The following is a 24,996-nucleotide window of genomic DNA, read 5'->3' on the forward strand; positions in this document are numbered from 1 at the left end:
AAGGATTGTTGAGGAAGAGGCGCAGCCTCCAGGCCGAATTCGACCTGGTGACCACCAGGGAGGCGGAGGTTCAGTGGAGGAAGGCCCAGGGGGCGGTCTACGAGTATGGGGAAAAGGCAAGCCGGTTGCTGGCGCATCAGCTTCGGAAGCGGGACGCAGCTAGGGAGATCGGGGGAGTTAAGGACAGGGGAGGGAGCGTGGTGTGGAGTGGGGTTGGCATCAATGGGGTCTTCAGGGACTTCTACGAGGAATTGTACCGATCCGAGCCCCCACAGGAGGAGGGAGGGATGGGCCGTTTCCTGGACCAATTGAAGTTTCCAAAGGTGGAAGAGGGACTGGTGGCGGGACTGGGGGCCTCGATTGGGCTGGAGGAGCTGATCAAAGGGATAGGAAGCATCCAGGCGGGGAAGGCACCGGGGCCAGACGGTTTCCCGGTCGAGTTCTATAAAAAATATATGGACCTGTTGGGCCCGCTGTTAGTTAGGACCTTCAATGAGGCAAGGGAGGGGGGCGGCTTTACCCCCGACGATGTCCCGGGCACTGATCTTGATCCTGAAGCGGGACAAGGATCCCCTGCAATGTGGGTCTTACAGACCGATTTACTTGCTAAATGTAGATGCCAAGGTGCTGGCGAAGGTCTTAGCCTTGAGGATTGTGTGCCGCAGATCATCCATGAAGACCAGACGGGGTTTGTGAAGGGGAGACAGTTGAACGCGAATGTGCGGAGGCTTTTGAACGTTATCATGATGCCGGCGAGGGAGCAGGAGGCCGAGATAGTGGTGGCGATGGACGCTGAGAAAGCCTTCGATAGGGTAGAGTGGGGGTACCTGTGGGAGGTGCTGAAGAGGTTCGGGTTTGGGGAGGGATTTGTCAGGTGGGTTAGGCTGTTGTATGAGGTCCCGATGGCGAGTGTGGCCACAAATAGGAGGAGGTCCGAGTACTTTCGGTTGCACCGAGGGACGAGACAGGGGTGTCCCCTGTCCCCCCTTGCTCTTCGCACTGGCGATTGAACCCCTGGCTATGGCACTGAGAGAGTCGAGGAACTGGAGGGGGTTGGTGCGGGGTGGGGAGGAGCAAAGGGTGTCGCTTTATGCGGACGACTTGCTGCTGTATGTGGCGGACCCGGTGGGAGGAATGCCAGAGGTAATGAGGATGCTTAGGAAATTCGGGGACTTTTCGGGGTACAAGCTCAATATGGGGAAGAGCGAGCTGTTCGTAGTTCAGCTAGGGGACCAGGAGAGGGGGATTGGCGAGCTCCCACTAAAAAGGGCGGAGAGAAGTTTCAGATATTTGGGGGTCCAGGTGGCCAGGAGCTGGGGGCCCTGCATAGGCTTAACTTTACAAGGCTGGTGGAGCAAATGGAGGAGGAGTTCAAGAGGTGGGACGCGTTGCCGCTGTCCCTGGCGGGTAGGGTGCAGTCAATCAAAATGACGGTGCTCCCAAGGTTTTTCTTCCTGTTCCAGTGCCTCCCCGTGTTTATCCCGAAGGCTTTTTTCAGGCGGGTTAACAGGAATATAATGGGGTTTGTGTGGGCGCGAGGGACTCCGAGGGTGAGAAGGGTGTTCCTGGAGTGGAGGAGAGATAGGGGGGGCTGGCGCTGCCCAACCTCTGTGGGTACTACTGGGCCGCCAATGCGACAATGGTGCGCAAGTGGGTGCTGGAGGGGGAGAGGGCTGCATGGAAGGGGCTGGAGACGACGTCCTGTGTGGGTACGAGTCTGGGGGTGCTGGCAACGGTGCCGCTGCCGCTCCCTCCAAGGAGGTATACCACGAGCCCGGTGGTGGTGGCGGCCCTCAAAATATGGGGGCAGTGGAGGCGGCATAAGGAGGAAGTTAGGGCCTCGGCGTGGACCCCATTACGGGGCAACCACCAGTTCGCCCCAGGAAGAACAGGTGGAGGGTTTTCGGGGTGGCACAGGGCAGGCATACGAAAGTTGCGGGACCTGTTTGTGGACGGGAAGTTCGCGAGCTTGGGTGAGCTGGAGGAGAAGTACGGGCTCCCCCCCGGGGAACACCTTCAGGTACTTACAGGTAAGCGCGTTTGCCAGACGGCAGGTGGTGGAATTCCCACGGCTACTGCCACACACAGTACAGGACAGGGCGCTCTCGGGGGGGGGGGGGGGGGGGGGGGTGGGAGTGGGGAAGATCTCGGAAACTTACCAGGTGATGCAGGAGGAGGAGGAGGCCTCGGTGGTGGAGTTGAAAGGTAAGTGGGAGGAGGAGTTGGGAGAGGAGATCGAAGAGGGGACGTGGGCAGATGCCCTAGGGAGGGTGAACTCTTCCTCTTCATGCGCGAGGCTCAGCCTCATACAGTTTAAGGTGCTGCACAGGGCACACATGACCGGGACAAGGATGAGCCGGTTCTTTGGGGGTGAGGACAGGTGTGTTAGGTGCTCAGGGAGCCCAGCAAATCACACCCATATGTTCTGGGCATGCCCAGCGCTGGAGGAAGTTTGGAAAGGCGTAGCGAGGACTGTGTCGAGGGTGGTAGGATCCAGGGTCAAACCGGGCTGGGGGCTCGCAATATTTGGGGTGGCAGAGGAGCCGGGAGTGCAGGTGGCAAAAGAGGCCGGAATTCTGGCCTTTGCGTCCCTGGTAGCCAGGCGAAGGATTCTCCTTCAGTGGAAAGATACGAGGCCCCCAAGCGTGGAATCCTGGATCAGCGATATGGCAGGGTTCATTATATTGGAGAGGGTGAAATTCGCCTTGAGAGGGTCGGTACAAGGGTTCTTTAGGCGGTGGCAACCGTTCTTAGACTTTCTGGCAGAACGATAGACATTGGTCAATGGCAGCAGCAGCTCGGGGGAGGGGGGGGTTTACTTTATTTTTGTTTATGTTATTTACACTGGAAGGGTCTGAGGGGGTGTATACACCTGTTGTCTTAAGTCGGGGTGTTAATGTTAATTTATTATTTAGGTACGGGGGGGAGGGGTTTGGGGGGTTGCTTTTTTAGATTGTGTTTTGTACTTAACCCTGTTGGGTTCTTTTTTCTTTCTCATTTTGTTATTGATATTTTATGAAAACCTTTAATAAAAATTATTTTAAAAAATTAAAAAAAATACTGGTGAGCAGAAGCGAGGGGGGAGAAGGCCGAGAGAGGTGGCCGTGGCAGGGGAGGTTGACGCGATGTGGCAAAGGGGGAGAAGGGACATGGTCAGGGGCTGAGTCGGGTGCCTTCTGGGATGGTCTAGGTACAGGTTGAATTACCGAGGCTGGAGTTAACTTCAGAGGATGACGGATGGTAGAGGGGAACGGAGCACAAACCTCCGGTAAGGCTGGTAACGTGGAACATGCGCAGGCTCAATGGACCAGTTAAAAGATCACGGGTATTTGCGCACCTTAGGAGCTTGAAAGTGGAGGTGGTCTTTCTGCAGGAGACACACTTCCGCGTGAAGGACCAGGTTAAGCTTAGAAAGGGGTGGATCGGGCAGGTTTACCACTCGGGATTTGATTCAAAGTCACGGGGCGTGGCAATTTCGATGAGCAGGAAAACGTGGTTCGTGAGCGCGAAGGAAGTGAGGAACCCAGGTGGGAGATACGTGATTTTGAGTGGCGTATTGGAAGGGATGCCGGTGGTGTTGGTGATCGTATAAGCGCCAAATTGGGATGATGTGGGTTTTATGAGGGGGTTGCTGGCAGCAATCTGTACTTAGCCACGCACCAGTTGATTATGGGAGGAGATTTTAACTGTCTCAGAGCTGAATGTGGATATGTTGAGCCCCAGGTTGATGGGTAGAGTACAAATGGCAAAGGAGCTGGGTGGATTTATGGAAAGGATGGTTATGGTGAATTCCTGGCCTTTTACGAACCCGGCGGGCAGGAAGTATTCCTTCATCTCGCACATCGATAAGGTGTATTCCAGGATTGACTATTTTGTGGTGAATTGGGAGAATTTAGTGAGGGTGGAGGGGGGATAGTGATTTTGGACCTTGCGCTCCACTGGCTGAAGATTCGACTTTGAACGGGATGGAGCAGAGGCCGGGGGTGGAGGTTCGATTCAGGGTTGTTGGCGAGTGGAGACCTTTGTGACAAGGTGCGGGCGGCGATTCAGGTTTATGTGGAGTTGAATCAGAGGAGGTGTCGGCGGCCATCTTTTGGGAGATTATCTCATTCAAGGATTGCGCGAATAGGGAAAGGACCGTTTAGTGAACAAGATAGTAGAGATGGATAGGGAGTATTCAAGGGTGCCCACCACGGAGGGATTAGTGAGGAGGAAGAAGATACAGGGCCAATTCGATAAGCTGACAACGGGGAGGGCGGTAGGACAGCTCCGTAGGGCAAGTGGGGTGCAGTATGAGTATGGGGAGAAGGGAGTCGAATGTTAGCGCACCAGCTGCGGAGGCAGGCCGTGTCCTGGGAATTATTGAAGATACGGGCTGGGGATGCAATGTTGGAGCCGGGGAAGATAAATGAGGCGTTTAGGAAGTATTGCGAGGAATTGTACAGGGTGGACCCGGTGGGAAAAGAGAGGACATGGGACGTTTTTTGATGAACTGGAATTTTCTCCGCTGGAGGAAGTAAAAAGGAAGGTGTTGGACGAGCGCCTGGGTCTGTGGGAGATCCTGGATAGTATAAGGGGAATGAAGTCGGGGAAGGGGTCGGATGGATATCCGGCGGAATTGTATAAGGAGTTCGCGACGGACCTGCCATCGGGTCTCTTGGGCTCCCAACGGATTCATGACTACATTTAACAACCTCCTTATATTGCTCCAGGTCTCTTGGGGGCATATGACGAGGCGCTGGAGAAGGGGGAACTGACGGAGACAATGACGCAGGCAGTGTTTACGTTAATTCCGAAAAAGGGGAAGAACCCGGTGGAATGTGGGTCATATCGGCCCATATCGCTTTTGAATACGGATGGGAAAGTGCTGGTTAAGTTGTTGGCGAGAAGGATGGAGGGTTGTGTCCCGGGGGCAATTGCGGAGGACCAAACGGGCTTCGTAAAAGGTAGACAACTGTCGAGCAATATAAGGAGGATGTTAAATGTAGTCATGAATCCGTCGGGAGCCCAGGTACCTGAGGGAGTGGTGTCTTTGGACGCGGAGAAGGCTCTCAATCGGGTGAAGAGGTGGTACTTGTTTGAGGTTCGAGGAAGGTTTGGTTTTGGACCGAGGATTGTAGCATGGGTGTGCTTGCTATATGTGGCACCGAGGGTGAGTGTGCGGACGAATGACATGAGCTTACGGAACTTCGAATTGCACCGGGAACAAGGCAGGGGTGCCCGCTGTCGCCACTGTTCTTTGCGCTGGACAATTGACAATGGCACTTGGGGGGGTGGTCGTCATAGTAGCAGGGGATTATGAGGGGACAGAGGGAACATCAGGTGTCGATCTTCGCTGGCCCATTCGCCCAACCATTCGCTGTCTCGGATCTGCTGGGGAGCATGGAGAGGATCATGTGTCTGCTGGGGACTTTTGGGGCGTTCTCTGGGTATAAGCTGAATGTAGGGAAACGTGAAGTGTTCCCAGTGAATGAGTTGGGATGGCGAGCCAATTTAGGGGGGATGCCATTCAAGGTGGCATGGGATAGGTTCAGATACCTGGGGATACAGATAGCGAGGGAATCGACGATGGTCCACAAGTGGAACTTAACGAAGCTGGTGGAGGAGGCCAGAGAGGATCTTAAGAGGTGGGATACACTGCAATTGACTTTGGTGGGAAGGGTCCAAGTGGTAAAGATGAATATTCTGCCGAGGTTCCTGTTTATTTTCCAGGCGCTCCAGATCTTTATACCGAAGGCCTTTTTTCGGAAACTGGACACCATTATTTCTGACTTTGTATGGGTGGGGAAGGTGGCAAGCGTTAGGAGGATCCTGCTACAGAGGTATCAGGGGGGTTGACTTTGCCGAACCTGCTTCATTATTATTGGCCGCGAATGTGGAAAAGGTGTGGCGATGGTGGGAAGGAGAGGGGGTAGAATGGGTCAGGATGGAGGAGGAATCCTGTAGGGGTCCAGCTTAAGGGCTATGGTGAAGATTTGGAACCAGTTGAGGCATTTTAGGATGGAGAGTATGTCAGTGTTAATGCCGCTGTGTGAGAATAATGGGTTTGAGAGGGGTGGGGGGGGAATGGATACCATGTATAGGAGGCGGAGGGAAGTGGGGCTGGTCAAAGTGAGGGTTTGCCAATCTGGAGGAGCTGGGGGAGAGAGTAGATGTCCCGAGAGGGAGGAGGGAGTGAGTTTAGATACTTGAAGGTAAGGGACCTTGCACGTAAGGTTTGGAATGAGTTCCCTATTTTGCCGAGGTACACGCTGTTGGAGCAACTGCTGCTTCCAGATGTGGAAGGGGAGGGTAGAATTTGAGATATATACAGGTGGCTGGGAGAGCAGGGAAGTGAGCGGGAGGTGAAGATTAAGGAGAAATCGGAAGGGAAGCTTGGAGGCGAGATCAATTGGGGAGTATGGAGCGAGGTTTTGCGTAGGGTAAATACAACTTCTTTGTGCGCAAGGGTGAGCCTGATACAGTTTAAGGTTGTACACAAGGTACATATGACTCGGGCAAGAATGAGTGGGTTCTTCCAGGGGGTGGCAGATGAGTGTGAGAGGTGTGGTCGGGGCCAGCGAATCACATGCACATGTTCTGGGGCTGCATTAAGGATCACAGTTTGAGGCACTCAGTAACCTAAATGTCTTGAATGATCGCACATATATATATATTATATATATATATAATTTTAAGAGATATATATATATATATACCTACATGGTAGCACAGAGGTTTGCACTCTAGCTTCACAGCGCCAGTGTTCCAGGTTCGATTCCCGGCTGGGTCACTGTCTGTGCAAAGTCTGCACATTCTCCCTGTGTCTGCGTGGGTTTCCTCCGGGTGCTCCGGTTTTCTCCCTCTGTGTACACGAACAGGCACCAGAATGTGGCGACTGGGGAGATTTTCACAGTACCGTCATTGCAGTGTTAATGTAAGGCTACTCGTGACAATAAAGATTATTATTATATATGTGAAATAATTATTAAAATTAATGTCTTGTCCTTTTACAAAAGATCAGTCATAATCTCATTGAATGGCAGAATAGCCTACACCTGATCCTATTTCATATGTTCTCAGAGCACATGGAGTTGTTATATTAAAGTGGATGGAGGATTGACCAACAGGATAAAGAGTTGGGATAAATGGATCATTTTCATTTGGCAAGCTGAATGTAGTGTAGTGCCACGGGGGTTAGTGCTGGGGCCACAACTATTTGCGGTCTAAATTAATGACTTGGATGAAGAGATTGTATACTGATTTACTGAAGATGCTGATGATGAAAAATAGGTAGGGTAGCAGGTTTTGAGGAGGATACAAAGTGTCTGCAAAAGGATATAGATAAGTTTAAGTGTGGGCAAATGTTTGGCAGAGGGAGTATAATGTGGGAAAATGGGATCTGTCCACTTTGGAAGGAAGAATAGAAAAGTAGAACCTGTCATGTGATTGTACCTTTAAGAAATGGGTGTTTCAGAAATGGGTGTTTATAAAATAGCTGTACTAGATGTACCTTTAAGAAATGGGAGTTTATTAGAGAGCTGCAGTGATGTCAAAGAGTGGGTTGAGCTGGGCTGTCTGTCTGCTTTTACTTTAGTTTTAGGCTGTTCACTACAGGATGTGGTTAGTTTAGTTTCGAGAGCTGGATAGCTGCAGGCAAAGCAAGGATCTCTGCAAACTAAGAACTGTCTCCAAATCAATTGGGTGATTTCAAAGTGCTGACCGCTCTCAATAATGAATTTAAACCTGGGGCGAAATTCTCCGGAAACGGCGCAATGTCCGCCGACTGGCACCCAAAACGGCGCCCCAAAGGTGCGGAATGCTCCGCATCTTTGGGGGCCGAGCCCCAACATTGAGGGGCTAGGCCGACGCCGGAGAAATTTCCGCCCGCCAGCTGGCGGAAACGGCCTTTGTTGCCCCGCCAGCTGGCGCGGAAATGACATCTCCGGGTGGCGCATGCGCGGGAGCGTCAGCGGCCGCTGACAGTTTCCCACGCATGCGCGGTGGAGGGAGTCTCTTCCACCTCCGCCATGGTGGAGACCGTGGCAGAGGCGGAAGGGAAAGAGTGCCCCCACGGCACAGGCCCGCCCGCGGATCGGTGGGCCCTGATCGCGGGCCAGGCCACCGTGGGGGCACCCCCCGGGGTCAGATCGCGCCGCGCCCCCCCCAGGACCCCGGAGCCCGCCCACGCTGCCTTGTCCCGCCGGTAAGGTAGGTGATTTAATTTACGCCGGCGGGACAGGCAATTTATCGGCGGGACTTCGGCCCATCCGGGCCGGAGAATCGAGTGGGGGGGCCCGCCAACCGGCGCGGCGCGATTCCCGCCCCCGCCGAATATCCGGTGCCGGATACTTAGGCAACCAGAAGGGGCGGGATTTACGCCAGCCCCCGGCGATTCTCCGACCCGGCGGGGGGTTGGAGAATGTCGCCCCTGATCTCTGTGATAAATAGGGTCTTTTGTCTTCCGGATGTTTGGGAATTTATTAAGGGTTATCTGTCGAGCACTGTATTCTTTGGGGATTTCTTGGTGTTGATAGTTGTTAAGATGTTTACTGTGGGTTTATAAAGTGTTATCTGATTTCATAAATAAATACTGTTTTAAAAGTACTGTAGATTTTCTTTGCATCACACCTGTAAGGGAGCCCCTTGTTCTCCCCATAACTGCAATCTATTAAAAGTTGTGGGTCAGTTGAACTCCATGATACACTAAACCTCACTCCCCATCCATATCTCTCCTTCCCTCCCCCCCCCCCCCTCAATCCTATCTCACCCCACCCCCCAGCTCCTCCCATTTCTCCTCAATCCTCAACACCTGCACCCCCAAAGTGTATCATGGAGTTCACCTGACCCACAACTTTTAATAGATTGTAGTTATGGGGAGCACACGGGCCTAATTTCATTGGAGAAAGACTGCAGAATGATGTGGTACGGAGGGATCTAGGTGTCTTCATACTGTTAAGAACCCTGCTGATGTTAGATGCAAGGGTATCTTGGAGCGCCGGTTCTTCATGTTTATTTTCTGATTTGGTGATGGAACTGTCCAGTCTTGTTGTAATAATTTAAACAAAGAATGTTTATTGAGCAGTAAAACACACAACAAAAAAGACCACAATATGAAACACAGTTAACTATAGTAATGGCTACACACACACAGACACACACAGTATATTTGAATTAACCTCATTCCGCATCTATGTTCCTGAACTCAAGAATATCTCGATTCCCGGCTTGGGTCAGTTGTGACAATAATAAAGATTCTTATTATTATAGATTATTATTATATCCCTGGCCTTGAACCACCGCCCCATCAACGCTATATTTTTAAGAAAATAGTTACAGCACATGGTTTATCTTTATTTAGGAAGCATCTTACTGAGTTAAGCGAAGACTCTTTTGAGGTTTTCAAAACTGCAGCTTTCAGCATCAGCTTGTTTCAATTTCCAGCTGGTCATGGCTATGATCTTAGCTGTTCAAGCTTTGGCGAATGGAGGATTTTAGAAATACTGGCGTCAAATATTTGGGCAATTTAAGAGTTAAAAGCCTGGAGTTATGGTATGTTTGACTACAGTGGTCATGTTTTTAAAAAAGGATTTTGATTGCAAAGCCTGGGAGACTTTAGGTGCCCGAAGGTGAAATTGACCAGAGGAATATGTTTTTCAGTCTGGGCTAATGTACTGTGGTTTGACTGCGGAAAGTCCCAATGTTATTGCGAGGTGGAGCCAAGGGATGCAGAGGGACAGTTTGAACGGAGTTGAAGTCTGATCTGTCTGACACTGAGTCCACAATTCTCCCACAGTGGAATAGCTAGAAAAGAGTAATAATATTTAAAGCAGAGCAGTCTTGTCTGAGGACAAGGAAGAAGCTGAAATGCTCCAGCGAACCAGGTTTTTTGAAGATATTCAGCTAAACTCTGGAGGGATTCTGACAGGAGCCAAATCTGTTCTGTAAAGCAAATATTACTCAATGCCTTGCTGATTTTAAGATGGATTGAGAGATGTATGTTTCTTTTCTTGTTCAATGGGGAATTGTGTAGCAGTGTTTAAGGGGGTAATTGTAAGCTATTCTTTCTGGGTGTGATGTTCAAGAGTTTAATATTGTATTCCTAATAAAGTTTTGTTTTTAAAATACCAAATCACGGCTGGACTTCCGGTGATGTGCTGAGCAGATGCACATCAGGTGGCTCTCCCAACCAGAATCAAAAAAGGCACTTTTAGGGGAATTTTTCCCAAAACTTCAATATCACAAGAACCCCAATAGAAGAAAGAGAACAACAAACAAAATTCCAAAGAACGGGAGCACAAGGGGCCGAAAGGATGGCGGAAAGGGCCACGAACAGTGAGCGGACGAACCGGCAGACCCACGAGGAAAGGGGATCCGGCCGCCAAAGAGAGGGGGAGACCATCGACCTGAGCAATAGCCTCCCTCTCAGCACGGTAGCATTGTGGATAGCACAATTGCTTCACAGCTCCAGGGTCCCAGGTTCAATTCCGGCTTGGGTCACTGTCTGTGCCGAGTCTGCACATCCTCCCCGTGTGTGTGTGGGTTTCCTCCGGGTGCTCCGGTTTCCCCCCACAGTCCAAAGATGTGCAGGTTAGGTGGATTGGCCATGATAAATTGCCCTTAGTGTTGGGTGGGGTTATGGGGATAGGGTGGAGGTGTTGTCCTTGGGTAGGGTGCTCTTTCCAAGAGCCGGTGCAGACTCGATGGGCCAAATGGCCTCCTTCTGCACTGTAAATTCTATGTAAATACATAACACCACATTCACCCCTTGTTAAAAAAGAACCCGGCGGGGTGGTGGTTCGCATGGTGGTAAGGGTTTACAAGGCTAGCCCTGGAACAAATTTCGGACTGTTAATACAGCTTTAGCCCTACACTGGGCTATGTACAAGTTTGTGAGAACTATTTACAATATGAGCAAAAAGATTTTTGTTACAACAACATTCTTGCTTTTCTTAGTGTCATGCGGATTCGACGAGTCGAGCTGGCGCTCTGGTCTTTCTCGTCGATCGCCTCAGCCCCGGTGGTGGTGCAGGTGCTTGCTCGGGCGTTGTCGTCTCCGGGAGCGTTTCGCTGTTTGTTCCTGTTTTACTCCTGGGCGGGCACGGGAGGAGGACCGATCCCCCCAGGGAAGGGGGCGGTCGCGGGGTGCGCCGATGGCAGGGAGGGGGTGATCGGTGTTGGGGGTGTGTGTGTGTTGCCGGCGGGCGCCAGGTCCCGCAGGGAGACCGTGTCCTGTCGGCCGCCGGGGTACGCCACATAGGCGTACTGCTGGTTCGCGTGGAGAAGGTGGACCCTCTCGACCAACGGGTCCGATTTGTGCGCCCGCACATGTTTCCGGAGCAAGATGGGTCCTGGGGCTGCCAGCCAGGTCGGCAGCGACGTTCCGGAGGAGGACTTCCTGGGGAAGACAAGGAGGCGCTCATGCGGCGTTTGGTTAGTGGTGGTACACAGCAGCGACCGGATGGAGTGGAGAGCGTCCGGGAGGACCTCCTGCCACCGGGAAACTGGGAGATCCCTGGACCGTAGGGCCAGTAGGACGGTCTTCCAGACCGTGCCGTTCTCCCTCTCAACTTGCCCGTCCCGCCGGGGGTTGTAGCTGGTCGTCCTGCTCAAGGCTATGCCCTTGCTGAGCAGGCACTGGTGCAGCTCGTCACTCATGAAGAAGGACCCCCTGTCGCTATGGATATACGCGGGGAAACCGAACAGTGTGATTATGGTGCCAAGGGCTTTAATGACACTGGCCGCTGTCATGGGGCAGGGGATGGCGAAGGGGAAACGGGAGTACTCGTCCACCACGTTCAGGAAGTACGTGTTGCGGTCGGTGGAGGAGAGGGGCCCTTTGAAATCCAAACTGAGGCGTTCAAAGGGGCGGCAAGCCTTGATCAGGTGCGCTCTATCCGGCCTGAAAAAGTGCGGTTTGCACTCTGCGCAGATGTGGCAGTTCCTGGTGACTGTACGGACCTCCTCCACAGAGTAGGGGAGGAGCGGGACTTTACGAAATGGTAGAATCGAGTGACCTCCGGGTGGCAGAGGTCCTCGTGGAGGGCTTGGAGGTGGTCTATTTGTGCGTTGGCACATGTGCCACGGGATAGGGCATCGGACGGCTCGTTCAGCTTTCCGGGACGATACAAGATCTCATAATTGTAGGTGGAGAGTTCGATCCTTCACCTTAAGATCTTGTCATTCTTAATTTTGCCCCGCTGTGCATTATCGAACATAAAGGCTACCGACCGTTGGTCGGTGAGGAGAGTGAATCTCCTGCCGGCCAGGTAATGCCTCCAATGTCGTACAGCTTCCACTATGGCTTGGGCTTCCTTTTCCACTGAGGAGTGTCGGATTTCTGAGGCGTGGAGGGTCCGGGAGAAAAAGGCCACGGGTCTGCCTGCTTGGTTAAGGGTGGCTGCCAGAGCTACATCGGATGCGTCGCTCTCGACCTGGAAGGGGAGGGACTCGTCGATGGCGTGCATCGTGGCCTTTGCGATATCCGCTTTGATGCGGCTGAAGGCCTGGCGAGCCTCTGTCGACAGGGGGAAGGTAGTGGACTGTATTAGCGGGCGGGCCTTGTCTGCGTACTGGGGGACCCACTGGGCGTAATATGAAAAGAAGCCCAGGCAACGTTTCAGGGCTTTGGAGCAGTGGGGGAGGGGAAATTCCATAAGGGGATGCATGCGTTCGGGGTCGGGGCCTATTACTCCATTGCGCACTACGTATCCCAGGATGGCCAAACAGTTTGTGCTAAAAACGCATTTTTCCTCGTTATATGTGAGGTTCAGGGCGTTAGCGGTCTGGAGGAACTTTTGGAGGTTGGCGTCGTGGTCCTGCTGATCGTGGCCGCAGATGGTTACGTTGTCGAGATACAGGAACGTAGCCTGCAACCCGTGCTGGTCAACCATTCGGTCCATCTCCCGTTGGAAGACCGAGACCCCGTTCATGACGCCAAATGGGACCCTTAGGAAGTGGTATAGCCACCCGTCTGCCTCGAAGGCGGTGAACTTGTGGTCACCTGGGCGGATGGGGAGCTGGTGGTAGGCGGACTTGAGGTCCACGGTGGAAAAGACCTTATACCGAGCAATCCGATTGACCATGTCGGCTATGCGGGGGAGAGGGTATGCATCTAGCGTGTACCTGTTGATGGTCTGACTATAGTCTACGACCACCCTTTGCTTCTCCCCGGTCTTTACGACTACCACCTGGGCTCTCCAGGGACTATTGCTGGCCTGGATTATGCCTTCCTTCAGCAACCGCTGGACTTCAGACCGAATAAATGTCCGGTCCTGGGCGCTGTACTGTGGTAGTATGCATTAGGGGTCATGTGGGACTGTGAAGCCGTGATGTCATTGGCTGACAGATCCCGGGTCCTGGTTGGCTGTTGACCTCTAGCTCCGCCCTGAAGGCAGAGTATAAGAACCAGGAGTTCTCCCCCGCAGGCCAGTCTGTTACTGAACTGCGGGGAACAAGTCACGCTTAATAAAGCCTCATCGACTTCATCTCTATTCGTCTCTCGTGAGTCTTTGTGCGCTACAATTTATTAAGCGTGCTTAAAGGACTATGGAGCTCAAGATCATCCCGGAATGCCTGAGGATCAGCCCCCACGCAGTGAACTCAGCAGCAGTTTTCAAACACTGGCAGACTTGTTTCGAGGCCTACCTCAGAACGGCCCCCGGCCGGGTCACAGAAGACCAGAAACTACAGGTCCTGCACTCGAGGGTAAGCCCGGAAATTTTCCCTCTCATCGAAGACGCAGAGGATTTCCAGACGGCGTTCGCAGCACTAAAGAGCATCTATATTCGCCCAGTGAACCAGATCTCCGCACGCTACCAACTCGCAATGAGACGGCAAAGTCCCGGAGAATCGCTGGACGAATTCTACGGCGCGCTGCTAATTTTGGGACCGGCCTGCAGCTGCCCGCCGGTAAACGCGATTGAACACATGGACATGTTGATGCGCGATGCTTTTGTCGCAGGTATGAACTCTCCCCAAATCCGCCAAAGACTTTTGGAAAAAGAGTCGCTGGGACTCTCAGAGGCACGGGCCCTTGCAGCCTCCCTGGATGTAGCCGCGCGAAACGCCCGCGCGGTCGGCCCCGACCGCGCGGCAGCCCCTTGGGCTCCGTGGACCCCCGTCGCGACAAACCCCACCCCCACCCCACAGGCTTGCGTGGTTCAGACTCCAAGTCGTCCCGGGGCAGCACGCTGCTATTTCTGCGGCCAGGCGAAACACCCCCGGCAGCGCTGCACGGCCCGCGCAGCGATTTGCAAGAGCTGCGGGAAAAAGGGCCATTTCGTGGCTGTGTGCCGGTCCCGGGGGGTCGCCGCTGTCCCAGGAGAAGAAGCAGTCCTGCGTGTTTCTAACGCTCCCCAACCCCCCCCCCCCCAGTGCCCTATGTACGACCTGCAAGCGCAGCAATTTTGGGTCCCGGCCACCGCTGTCCCCGGAGAACAAGGAGTCCTGCGCGTTTCAAACGCTCCCCAACCCCCCCAGCACCCCATGTGCGACCCGCAGGCGCCGCCATTTTGGGTCCCGGCCACCACGAGGGGAGGAGGGGCGCCGCCATCTTGGGACCCCCCCAGCCCTGTGCGACGCATGGGGGCGGCCATTTTGTCCACCCCCGCCGCCATCTTGTGACCCCCCAGCCATGTGCGATGCATGGGGGCAGCCATTTTGTTCACCCCCGCCGCCATCTTGGACGGCAACAATGGACCCCAGCATCGACGCTTCGACGGGGTTCGCGGAAGACGCTGAAGCACTACGATCACGTCTGGCCTCAATGACGCTGGACCAAGCATGGCCCCGGACGCTCCAGACGACGACAACAACGGTGCTGATAAATGGGCACGAGACACCATGCCTGCTCGACTCCGGGAGCACAGAAAGCTTCATCCACCCCGACACGGTAAGACGCTGTTTTTTGACCATCCGTCCCAGTGCGCAAAAGATTTCCCTAGCTGCAGGATCCCACTCCATACAGATTAAAGGCTTCTGCATAGTAACCCTAACGGTGCAAGGGAGGGTGTTTAAAAACTACAGGCTCTACGTCCTTCCCCAACTCTGCGCGCCCACATTACTGGGATTAGACTTCCAGTGCAATCTGCAGAGCCTAACCTTCCAATTCGGCGGCCCAATACCCCCACTCGCTATCTGCGCCCTCGCAACCCTCAAGGTTGAGGCCCCATCCTTGTTTGCAAACCTCACCCCGGATTGCAAACCCGTCGCCACTAGGAGCAGACGGTACAGCGCCCAGGACCGGACATTCATTCGGTCCAAAGTCCAGCGGCTACTGAAGGAAGGCATAATCCAGGCCAGCAATAGTCCCTGGAGAGCACAGGTGGTAGTAGTAAAGACAGGGGAGAAGCAAAGGATGGTCATAGACTATAGCCAGACCATCAACAGGTACACACAACTAGATGCGTACCCTCTCCCCCGCATATCCGACATGGTCAATCGGATTGCCCAATATAAGGTCTTCTCCACCGTGGACCTCAAGTCCGCCTACCATCAGCTCCCCATCCGCCTAAGTGACCGCAAGTACACAGCCTTCGAGGCAGACGGGCGATTATACCACTTCCTAAGGGTCCCATTTGGCGTCACAAACGGGGTCTCGGTCTTCCAACGAGAGATGGACCGAATGGTTCATCAACACGGGTTGCAGGCCACGTTCCCATATCTCGACAACGTAACCATCTGCGGCCACGATCAGCAGGACCACGACGCCAACCTCCAAAAATTCCTCCAGACCGCTAAAGCCTTGAACCTCACATACAACGAGGACAAGTGCGTTTTCAGCACAAACCGGCTAGCCATCTTGGGATATGTAGTGTGCAATGGGATAATAGGCCCCGACCCCGAACGCATGCGCCCCCTCATGGAATTTCCCCTCCCTCACTGCTCAAAAGCCCTAAAACGCTGCCTGGGTTTCTTTTCATTTTTCGCCCAGTGGGTCCCCCAGTACGCAGACAAGGCCCGCCCCCTAATACAGACCACGACCTTCCCTCTGTCGACAGAGGCTTGCCAGGCCTACAGCCGCATCAAAGCGGATATCGCAAAGGCCACGATTCGCGCCATCGACGAGTCCCTCCCCTTCCAGGTCGAGAGCGACGCCTCCGATTAGGCTCTAGCGGCCACTCTTAACCAAGCGGGCAGACCCATGGCTTTTTTCTCCCGAACCCTCCACGCTTCAGAAATCCGCCACTCCTCAGTGGAAAAGGAAGCCCAAGCCATAGTGGAAGCTGTGCGACATTGGAGGCATTACCTGGCCGGCAGGAGATTCACTCTCCTCACGGACCAACGGTCGGTAGCCTTCATGTTCGATAATGCACAGCGGGGCAAAATTAAAAACGACAAGATCTTAAGGTGGAGGATCGAGCTCTCCACCTTCAACTATGAGATCCTGTACCGTCCCGGAAAGCTGAACGAGCCGTCCGATGCCCTATCCCGCGGCACATGTGCCACCGCACAAATTAACCCCCTCCAAACCCTCCACGAGGACCTCTGTCACCCGGGGGTCACTCGGTTCTACCACTTTATAAAGTCCCGCAACCTCCCCTACTCTGTGGAGGAGGTCCGTATAGTCACAAGGAACTGCCACAGCTGCGCAGAGTGCAAACCGCACTTTTTCAGGCCGGATGGTGCGCACCTGATCAAGGCTTCCCGTCCCTTTGAACGCCTTAGTCTGGATTTCAAGGGCCCCTCCCCTCCACCGACCGCAACACATACTTCCTGAATGTGGTGGACGAGTACTCCCATTTCCCCTTCGCCATCCCCTGCCCTGACATTAAAGCCCTTAACACAATATTCACACTGTTCGGTTGCCCCGCATACGTCCACAGCGACAGGGGGTCCTCCTTCATGAGTGACGAGCTGCGCCAGTTCCTGCTCAGCAACGGTATAGCCTCGAGCAGGACGACCAGCTACAACCCCCGGGGGAACGGGCATGTAGAGAGGGAGAACGGCACGGTCTGGAAGACCGTCCTACTGGCCCTACGGTCCAGGGACCTCCCAGTTTCACGGTGGCAGGAGGTCCTCCCGGACGCTCTCCACTCCATCCGGTCGCTACTGTGTACTAGCACTAACCAAACGCCTCATGAGCGCCTCCTTGTCTTCCCCAGGATGTCCTCCTCTGGAACGTCGCTGCCGACCTGGCTGGCGGCCCCAGGACCCATCTTGCTCCGAAAACATGTGCGGGCGCACAAGTCGGACCCGTTGGTCGAGAGTGTTCACCTCCTCCACGCGAACCCGCAGTACGCTTACGTGGAGTACCCCGACGGCCGACAGGACACGGTCTCCCTGCGAGATCTGGCACCCGCCGGCAACACGCACACCCCCCCGACACCAATCACCCCCTTCCTGCCACCGGCGCACCCCGCCACCGCCCCCTTCCCGGGAGGATCGGTCCTCCTCCCAGGTCCGACCAGTGAAGCTGAAGCAGAAACCGTAAGGCTCCCGGAGACGACAACACGGGAACAAGCACCACCACCGGGGCCGAGGCGATCGACAAGGACGACCAGACCGCCCGACCGACTCGTGGCATAGATGTAACACTACAATGTTGTGGACTTTTAACGAGAACTTTTTTTCTTTTCCCCCTTACGACTACTGTAAATAGTGCAAAACATTTTTAAAAAAAAACCCTGTACATACTGTGATGACATGCAAAAGTTTTCCTCCCAGGACCAGCCTTGTAAACCCCTACCGCCATGCGAAGCACCACCCCGCCGGGTTCATTTTTAACAAGGGGTGAATGTGGTAGTATGCATTAAGGGTCATAGAACATAGAAAATACAGCACAGAACAGGCCCTTCGGCCCACGATGTTGTGCCGAACCTTTGTCCTAGATTAATCATAGATTATCATTGAATTTACAGTGCAGAAGGAGGCCACTCGGCCCCCCGAGTCTGCACCGGCTCCTGGAAAGAGCACCACACCCAAACCCAACACCTCCACCCAACACCAAGGGCAATTTGGACATTAAGGGCAACTTATCATTGGCCAATTCACCCAACCCGCACATCCCCGGACCGCGGGAGGAAACCGGAGCACCCGGAGGAAACCCACGCAGACACGGGGAGGACGTGCAGACTCCGCATATGTGGGACTGTGAAGCCGTGATGTCATTGGCTGATAGATCCCGGGTCCTGGTTGGCTGTTGACCTCTAGCTCCGCCCTGAAGGCGGAGTATAAGAACCAGGAGTTCTCCCCCGCAGGCCAGTCTGTTACTGAACTGCGGGGAACAAGTCACGCTTAATAAAGCCTCATCGACTTCATCTCTATTCGTCTCTCGTGAGTCTTTGTGCGCTACAATCTTTACGACTACCACCTGGGCTCTCCAGGGACTATTGCTGGCCTGGATTATGCCTTCCTTCAGCAACCGCTGGACTTCAGACCGAACAAATGTCCGGTCCTGGGCGCTGTACCGTCTGCTACTGGCGACGGGTTTGCAATCCGGGGTGAGGTTTGCAAACAAGGACGGCGGTTCAACCTTGAGAGTTGCGAGGCCGCAGATTGTGAGTGGGGGTATTGGGCCGCCGAATTGGAATGTTAGGCTCTGAAGGTTACATTGGAAGTCTAATCCCAGTAATGTGGGCGCGCAGAGTTGGGGCAGGACGTAGAGCCTGTAGTTCTTAAACTCCCTCCCTTGCACCGTTAGGTTTGCGATGCAGAACCCTTTGCTCTCCACTGAGTGGGATCCTGCAGCTAAGGAAATCTTTTGCGTGCTTGGATGGATGGTCAGAAAACAGAGTCTTACCGTGTCTGGGTGAATAAAACTTTCAGTGCTCCCGGAGTCGATCAGGCACGGCGTCTCGTATCCGTTGATCAGCACTGTTGTTGTCGTCGTCTGGAGCGTCCGGGGCCGCGATTGATCCATTGTCACCGAAGCCAGTCGTGGTAGTAGTGTCGCGGCGTCTTCTTCGGACCCCGTGGAGCCGTCGATGCTGGGGTCCTTTGTTGTCAACGAAGATGGTGGCGTCCATGAATCGCAGGCGGCCGGGGGTGGACAGAATGGCCCCCCCCCCATGGGTCGCACGTGGTCGGGGGTGGACAAAATGGCCACCCCCATGAATCGCACGTGGCTGGGGGGTCACAAGATGGAGGCGCCCATCCTCCCCTCGTGGTGCCCGGGACCCAAAATGGCGGCGCCCGCGAGTCGCACATGGGGGGTTGGGGGGTGTTCGGGATCTGTTGTCCTCGTTCTTCTCCGGGGACTGCGGCGACCCCCCGGGACCGGCACACTGCTGCGAGATGGCCCTTTTTGACGCAGCTTTTACAAGTAGCTGCGCAGGCCGGGCAGCGCTGCCGGGGGTGTTTCACTTGGCCGCAAAAGTAGCAGCGGGCCCCACCGGGATGGTCTGACGCTTTAACCGCGCAAGCTTGCGGGGGGGGGGGTGCCGGGGAGTTGGTCGCGACGGGGATCCACGGGGCCCAAGGGGCTGCCGCGCGGTCGGGGGCGCAGGCGTTTTGGGAGGCCACATCAAGGGCGGCTGCAAGGGCCCATGCCTCTGAGAGTCCTAGCGACTCTCTTTCTAATTCGGATTCGGGGAGAGTTCATACCTGCCACGAATGCATCACGAATTAGCTGGTCTGTGTGTTCAATCGCGTTCACTGGCGGGCAGTTGCAACCTCGTCCCAAAATTAGCAGTGCGCCTTAGAATTCCTCGAACGATTCTCTGGGAATTTGCCGTCTCATCGCGAGTTGGTGGCGCGCGTAGACCTGGTTTACGGGCCGAACGTAGATGCCCTTCAGCAATGCGAGCGCCGTTGGGAAATCCTCTGCGTCTTCTATAAGCGAGTAAATTTCCGGGCTTACCCTCGAATGCAGGACCTGCATTTTCTGCTCTTCCGTGATCCGGCCGGGGGCCGTTCGGAGGTAGCCTTCAAAGCATGCTTGCCAGTGTTTGAATACGGCCGCCGAGTTCGCTGTGTGGGGGCTGATCCGCAGGCACTCCGGGGCGATCCGGAGCTCCATAGTCTTTTAAGTTCGCTTAATAAATTGTAGCGCACAATGACTTACGCGAGACAAGAAGTGATGAAGTCGATCTAGGCTTTATTAAGCGAGACTTGTCCCCAGCAGCTCAGCAACAGAATGAGGCTGTGGGGAGAAGCTCGGGCTCTTATACTCCGCCTTCAGGGCGGAGCCAGAAGTCGGCAGATCCAACCAGGACCCGGGACCTATCAGCCAGTAGCCTCTCAGCTTCACAGGTACCACATTACCCCTAATACATACCACCACAAATACCCCGGCAGAGGCAAGCGACTTCATACGGGCCACAGTCTGGAGAAAGGACAAGCGAGGCAATGATGAAGGCGGTTAGGAGGAAGATCGCTGAAAAATCAGAAACAGAGACTCATAGACAATGTAACATGTTTGCGTGGGACTGTACTGCCTCGTTCTGATCAGAAAGACAGCTCACATGAGAGAGCGAGAACAGGGAAAAGCAGGTGGGGGCAGGTAGAGAAAACAGACATTCAGCGGGCAAAGGGCTAGACCAGCCCTTGGAGGGGAGCCACCATACTAGCAGGGAGGGCTAGCACGGAAGACAGGCAGTAAGGGAGGCCGCGGCATGGAATACATAGGAAACAGGAAGGGAAAAAGAGTTGGCACTCGGATTGGCTTTGGCAGGCAGGGAGCAGGCCGCGGAAACAAGATGGCACCACAAGCAGCCACATTGTAGGGTCCCTAAAGAAAGGGAAACCCTTGAGTATAGGGGAGCACCCACATGACGTACACATAGTTGGCGGCCATGTTGGGTGCCCCTAGACAAAGAGAAACACTGAAGCGCAGGGCCCGGCCTATGATGAGAACTGCGACCGCGGCCATTTTGCACGGCATCCTAAAAAGGGAAACCCCAGAGTGCAGTGGCACGTCCACTAGGTAAGTAAGGTTGACCCCGCAGGAACGGGGGGGAACAGAAACTCGCCATCAGGATCATCTCCTGGAATGTTAGGTGGCTTACGGCCCAGTGACTAGACCCAGCGTCTTCACCCACTTAAGAAGCCTGAAATCCGACATAATCTTCCTGCAGGAGACACACCTGAGGGAGAAGGACTGACTGCAGGTAAGAAAGCTCTGGCTGGACCAGACGTACCGTTCATATTAAGGGCCGAGGGCTAGGGAAGTAACCACACTGATTAGCAAGAGGACAAAGTTCACAGAGACTAGGATGGTTACGGACCGAGTCGGGGAGGGGGGGGGGGGTACGTCATGGTCAACAATGTCCTAGATGGGGCACCGTTAGTACCGCTAAATGTGTACACTCCCAACTAGGACGGCACAGACTTTCTAAAGAAGACCATGGCAGAAAATCCACCAAGCATGGCTGCCAAATGGCTCATCAGACCTGAAAGCAGGCAGCCGCGAGGGAGATAGCGCAGATAAAAAAACAGCAGAGGCAGACTGGTAACCGGGTGTTGACGGGGGTGCGGGTTTGAAACAGTTCCTTGATGGACTGGATATGCCAGTTGTGGGGGATGACAGGCAGGGGTAACGAAGCACCAATAGGTCTGGGAGAAATCCTGGAGAGCTACAGCTCCATGCAAGGGGATTTCTATAAAAGAATCGCGCCGGACGACTTCCGGTTGCGGCTATGCGGAGCTAAGCCGCACAATTCGGCAGCTCCTGCTACCACGGACTTTCGGGCTCGCTAGAGGAGCCCCAACTGAACTTTTTTTTTACGCAACCCGTGGGGAAGGGAAAAGAGAGGTCCCCCTCCAACTTCTATGAAACGGACCAGAAGTGCAACGGCCAAAGGAGCGGCACTGGAGCAACGGGAAAAGAGAGGGAAACATAACAAAATGGCGGCGGCCAGGGACAAAGGGGAGCTGCAGGAGTTCATCAAGCGCTGCTTCGAGGAGCAGCACGAGGAGATGTTGGCGCCTATGCTTTCGGCAATTGAAGGACTCGGGATCACCCAGAAGGCCCACAAAGCTAAAATCCAGGAGGTACAGAAAAGAGTCAGTCAGAACGAGGACGAGCTCGTGGGCCTGGTGGTGAGAGTGGAGCAGAACGAGGCGCTACACAAGAGGTGGGCGGGAAGACTCGAAGACCTGGAGAACAGGTCGAGGAGAAAGAATCTGCGGATCCTGGGTCTCCCTGAGGGAGTGGAGGGGGCCGATGCCGGGGCATACGCGAGCACGATGCTCGAGGCGATGATGGGCACGAAGGCCCCTTCGAGGCCGCTGGAGTTGGACGGGGCACATCGGGTGCTGGCGAGGAAGCCCCAGTCAAATGAGCCGCCAAGGGCGATGGTGGTGAGGTTTCACCAGTTCACGGACAGAGAGTGGGTCCTGAGATGGGCCAAGAAGGAGCGGAGCAGTAAGTGGGACAATGCAGAGATCCGAATATACCCTGACTGGAGCACGGAGGTTGCAAAGCGGAGAGCGAGTTTCAACCGGGCCAAAGCGGCGTTGTACCGGAAAGAAGTGAAATTCGGAATGCTGCAGCCAGCGCGACTGTGGGTCACATACAAGGGCCAACACTAATACTTCTAAACGCCTGAAGAGGCGTGGACCTTTGTACAAGCCGAAAAGTTCGACTCTTAACTGAGGGTTTGTGAGGGTGGGGGGGATGTTTGAGGTTTGATGTGTGATGGTTGTTGTATATAGGGGGTCAATCACACGCAGGAAATGTTACATGGGCTGGGGGAGAGAGACAAGGCCACGACAGGAGCTGCGCCAGAGGGGGCGGAGCGGGCTTTGGAAAGCGCGGGGTTTTTCCCGCACGCGGGAAGAAAGGCGGGAAGGGGAACGAAGGAATGCATATTGATTGGGAGACTCCCACACGGGGAGGTCAATGGGACGGCGGGGGAAGCCGGGGTCAGCTGACTTACGGGAGTGACATGGGGGAGCAAAAAAGCGAGACGGGGGTCAAGCGGGGAGGGGGGGAAAGGGTTGCTGCTGCACTGGCCGAAAGGCAATGGGACACAGAAGAGGTGGTCGGGACGGGGGTCCCCCGTTTGGGGGACTGGAGGGTGAGGGAGGCGTGGACACGGGACTGGCCCAGAAAAGGAGATGGCTAGTCGGCGGGGGGGGGGTGAGAGCCCCTCCAATCCGGCTGATAACGTGGAATGTGAGGGGCCTGAATGGGCTGGTGAAGAGGGCTCGAGTGTTCGCAACTTAAAGGGACTGAAGGCGGACGTGGTCATGCTCCAAGAGACACACCTGAAGGTGGCGGACCAGGTCAGGTTAAGAAAGGGATGGGTAGGACAGGTATTCCACTCGGGACTGGATGCGAAGAATAGAGGGGTGGCAATATTGGTGGGAAGGCGGGTGTCATTTGAGGCCAAGTACTATTGTAGTGGACAATGGAGGGCGATATGTAATGGTGAGCGGTAGGCTGCAAGGGGCGTGGGTGGTGTTGGTAAACGTATACACCCCGAACTGGGATGATGCAGGATTCATGAAGCGCATGTTGGGGCGCATTCCGGATCTGGAGATAGGAGGCCTGATAATGGGAGGGGACTTCAATACAGTGTTGGATCCAGCACTGGACCGCTCCAAATCAAGGACTGGAAAGAGGCCGGCGGCGGCCAAGGTACTTAGGGGGTTTATGGATCAGATGGGGGGAGTGGACCCATGGCGGTTTGCAAGGCCGCAGGCCAGGGAATTTTCTTTCTTATCCCATGTACACAAAGCCTACTCCCGGATAGATTTCTTTGTTCTGGGTAGGGCCCTCATCCCGAGGGTGGAGGGGACGGAGTATTCGGCCATAGCCGTTTCGGACCATGCCCCGCACTGGGTGGAACTGGAATCTGGGAGAGGAGAGAGACCAACGCCCGTTGTGGTGGCTGGATGTGGGACTGCTGGCGGACGAGGTGGTGTGTGGGAAGGTGAGGGGGTGTATCGAAAGGAACTTGGAGTCCAACGACAACGGGGAGGTGCGGGTGGTATGGGAGGCGTTGATGGCGGTGATCAGGGGAGAGCTAATCTCCATTAGGGCTCATAGGGAGAAGACGAGGGTATGGAAAGGGAGAGGTTAGTGGGGGAGATTTTGAGAGTGGACAGGAGATACGCAGAGGCCCCGGAGGAAAGATTACTTGGGGAAAGACGACGGCTCCAGACGGAGTTTGATCTGTTGACCACAGGGAAGGCGGAGGCACAGTGGAGGAAAGCGCAGGGGGCGACCTACGAGTATGGGGAAAAGGCTAGTCGGATGCTGGCACACCAGCTCCCTAAGAAGATGGCAGCGAGGGAAATAGGGGGAGGCAAAGATGGAAGGGGAGCCACGGTTCGGAGTGCGACGAAAATAAACGAGGTATTTAAGGCCTTTTATTAAGAGCTGTACAGATCCCAGCCCCCAGCGGGGGAAGAGGGGATGAGACGATTCCTAGATCAGCTGAGATTCCAGAGGGTGGAGGAGCAAGAGGTGGCTGGTTTGGGGGCACCAATTGGGTTGGTGGAGCTGAGCAAGGGTTTGGGGAGTATGCAGGCGGGGAAGGCCCCGGGATTCCCGGTGGAGCTCTACAGGAAGTACGTAGACCTGTTGGCCCCGCTACTGGTGAGGACCTTGAATGAGGCAAGAGAGGAGGGGACCCTGCCCCCGACAATGTCGGAAGCGACAATTTCTTTGATCCTAAAGCGGGACAAGGACCCACTGCAATGTGGATGGTACAGGCCGATCTCGCTCCTCAATGTGGATGCAAAGTTGCTGGCAAAAGTGCTGGCCACGAGGATCGAGGACTGTGTCCCAGGGGTGATCCATGAAGACCAGACGGGATTCGTAAAGGTCAGGCAATTAAACACTAACGTGCGGCTGCTCTTAAACGTGATGATGATGCCATCGGAGGAGGAAGAGGCGGAGATAGTGGCAGCTATGGACGCGGAGAATGCCTTTGACCGAGTAGAGTGGGAGTACCTCTGGGAGGTGCTGCGTAGGTTTGGGTTCGGGGGAGGGTTGATCAGTTGGGTTAAGCTCCTTTACAGAACCCGATGGCGAGTGTAGTGACGAACCGACGGAGGTCGGCGTACTTTCGACTGTACCAAGGGACGAGGCAGGGGTGCCCCCTGTCTCCCCTGTTCGCATTGGCG

General features: G+C 54.7%; 1 protein-coding gene across 1 annotated transcript in view; it reads left to right on the forward strand.

The window, feature by feature from the left end:
• Positions 1-24,996, forward strand: part of tex11 (testis expressed 11) — a 447,334-nt gene that overhangs the window by 290,767 nt on the left and 131,571 nt on the right. The window contains exon 23 of the mRNA XM_072501531.1: positions 4,713-4,946. Coding sequence (XP_072357632.1) covers positions 4,713-4,946 — 234 coding nt within the window. The remainder of the gene's footprint in view (positions 1-4,712; positions 4,947-24,996) is intronic.

The sequence above is a fragment of the Scyliorhinus torazame genome, chromosome 5, assembly GCF_047496885.1.
Source record: "Scyliorhinus torazame isolate Kashiwa2021f chromosome 5, sScyTor2.1, whole genome shotgun sequence".
Taxonomy (NCBI): Eukaryota; Metazoa; Chordata; class Chondrichthyes; order Carcharhiniformes; family Scyliorhinidae; genus Scyliorhinus; species Scyliorhinus torazame.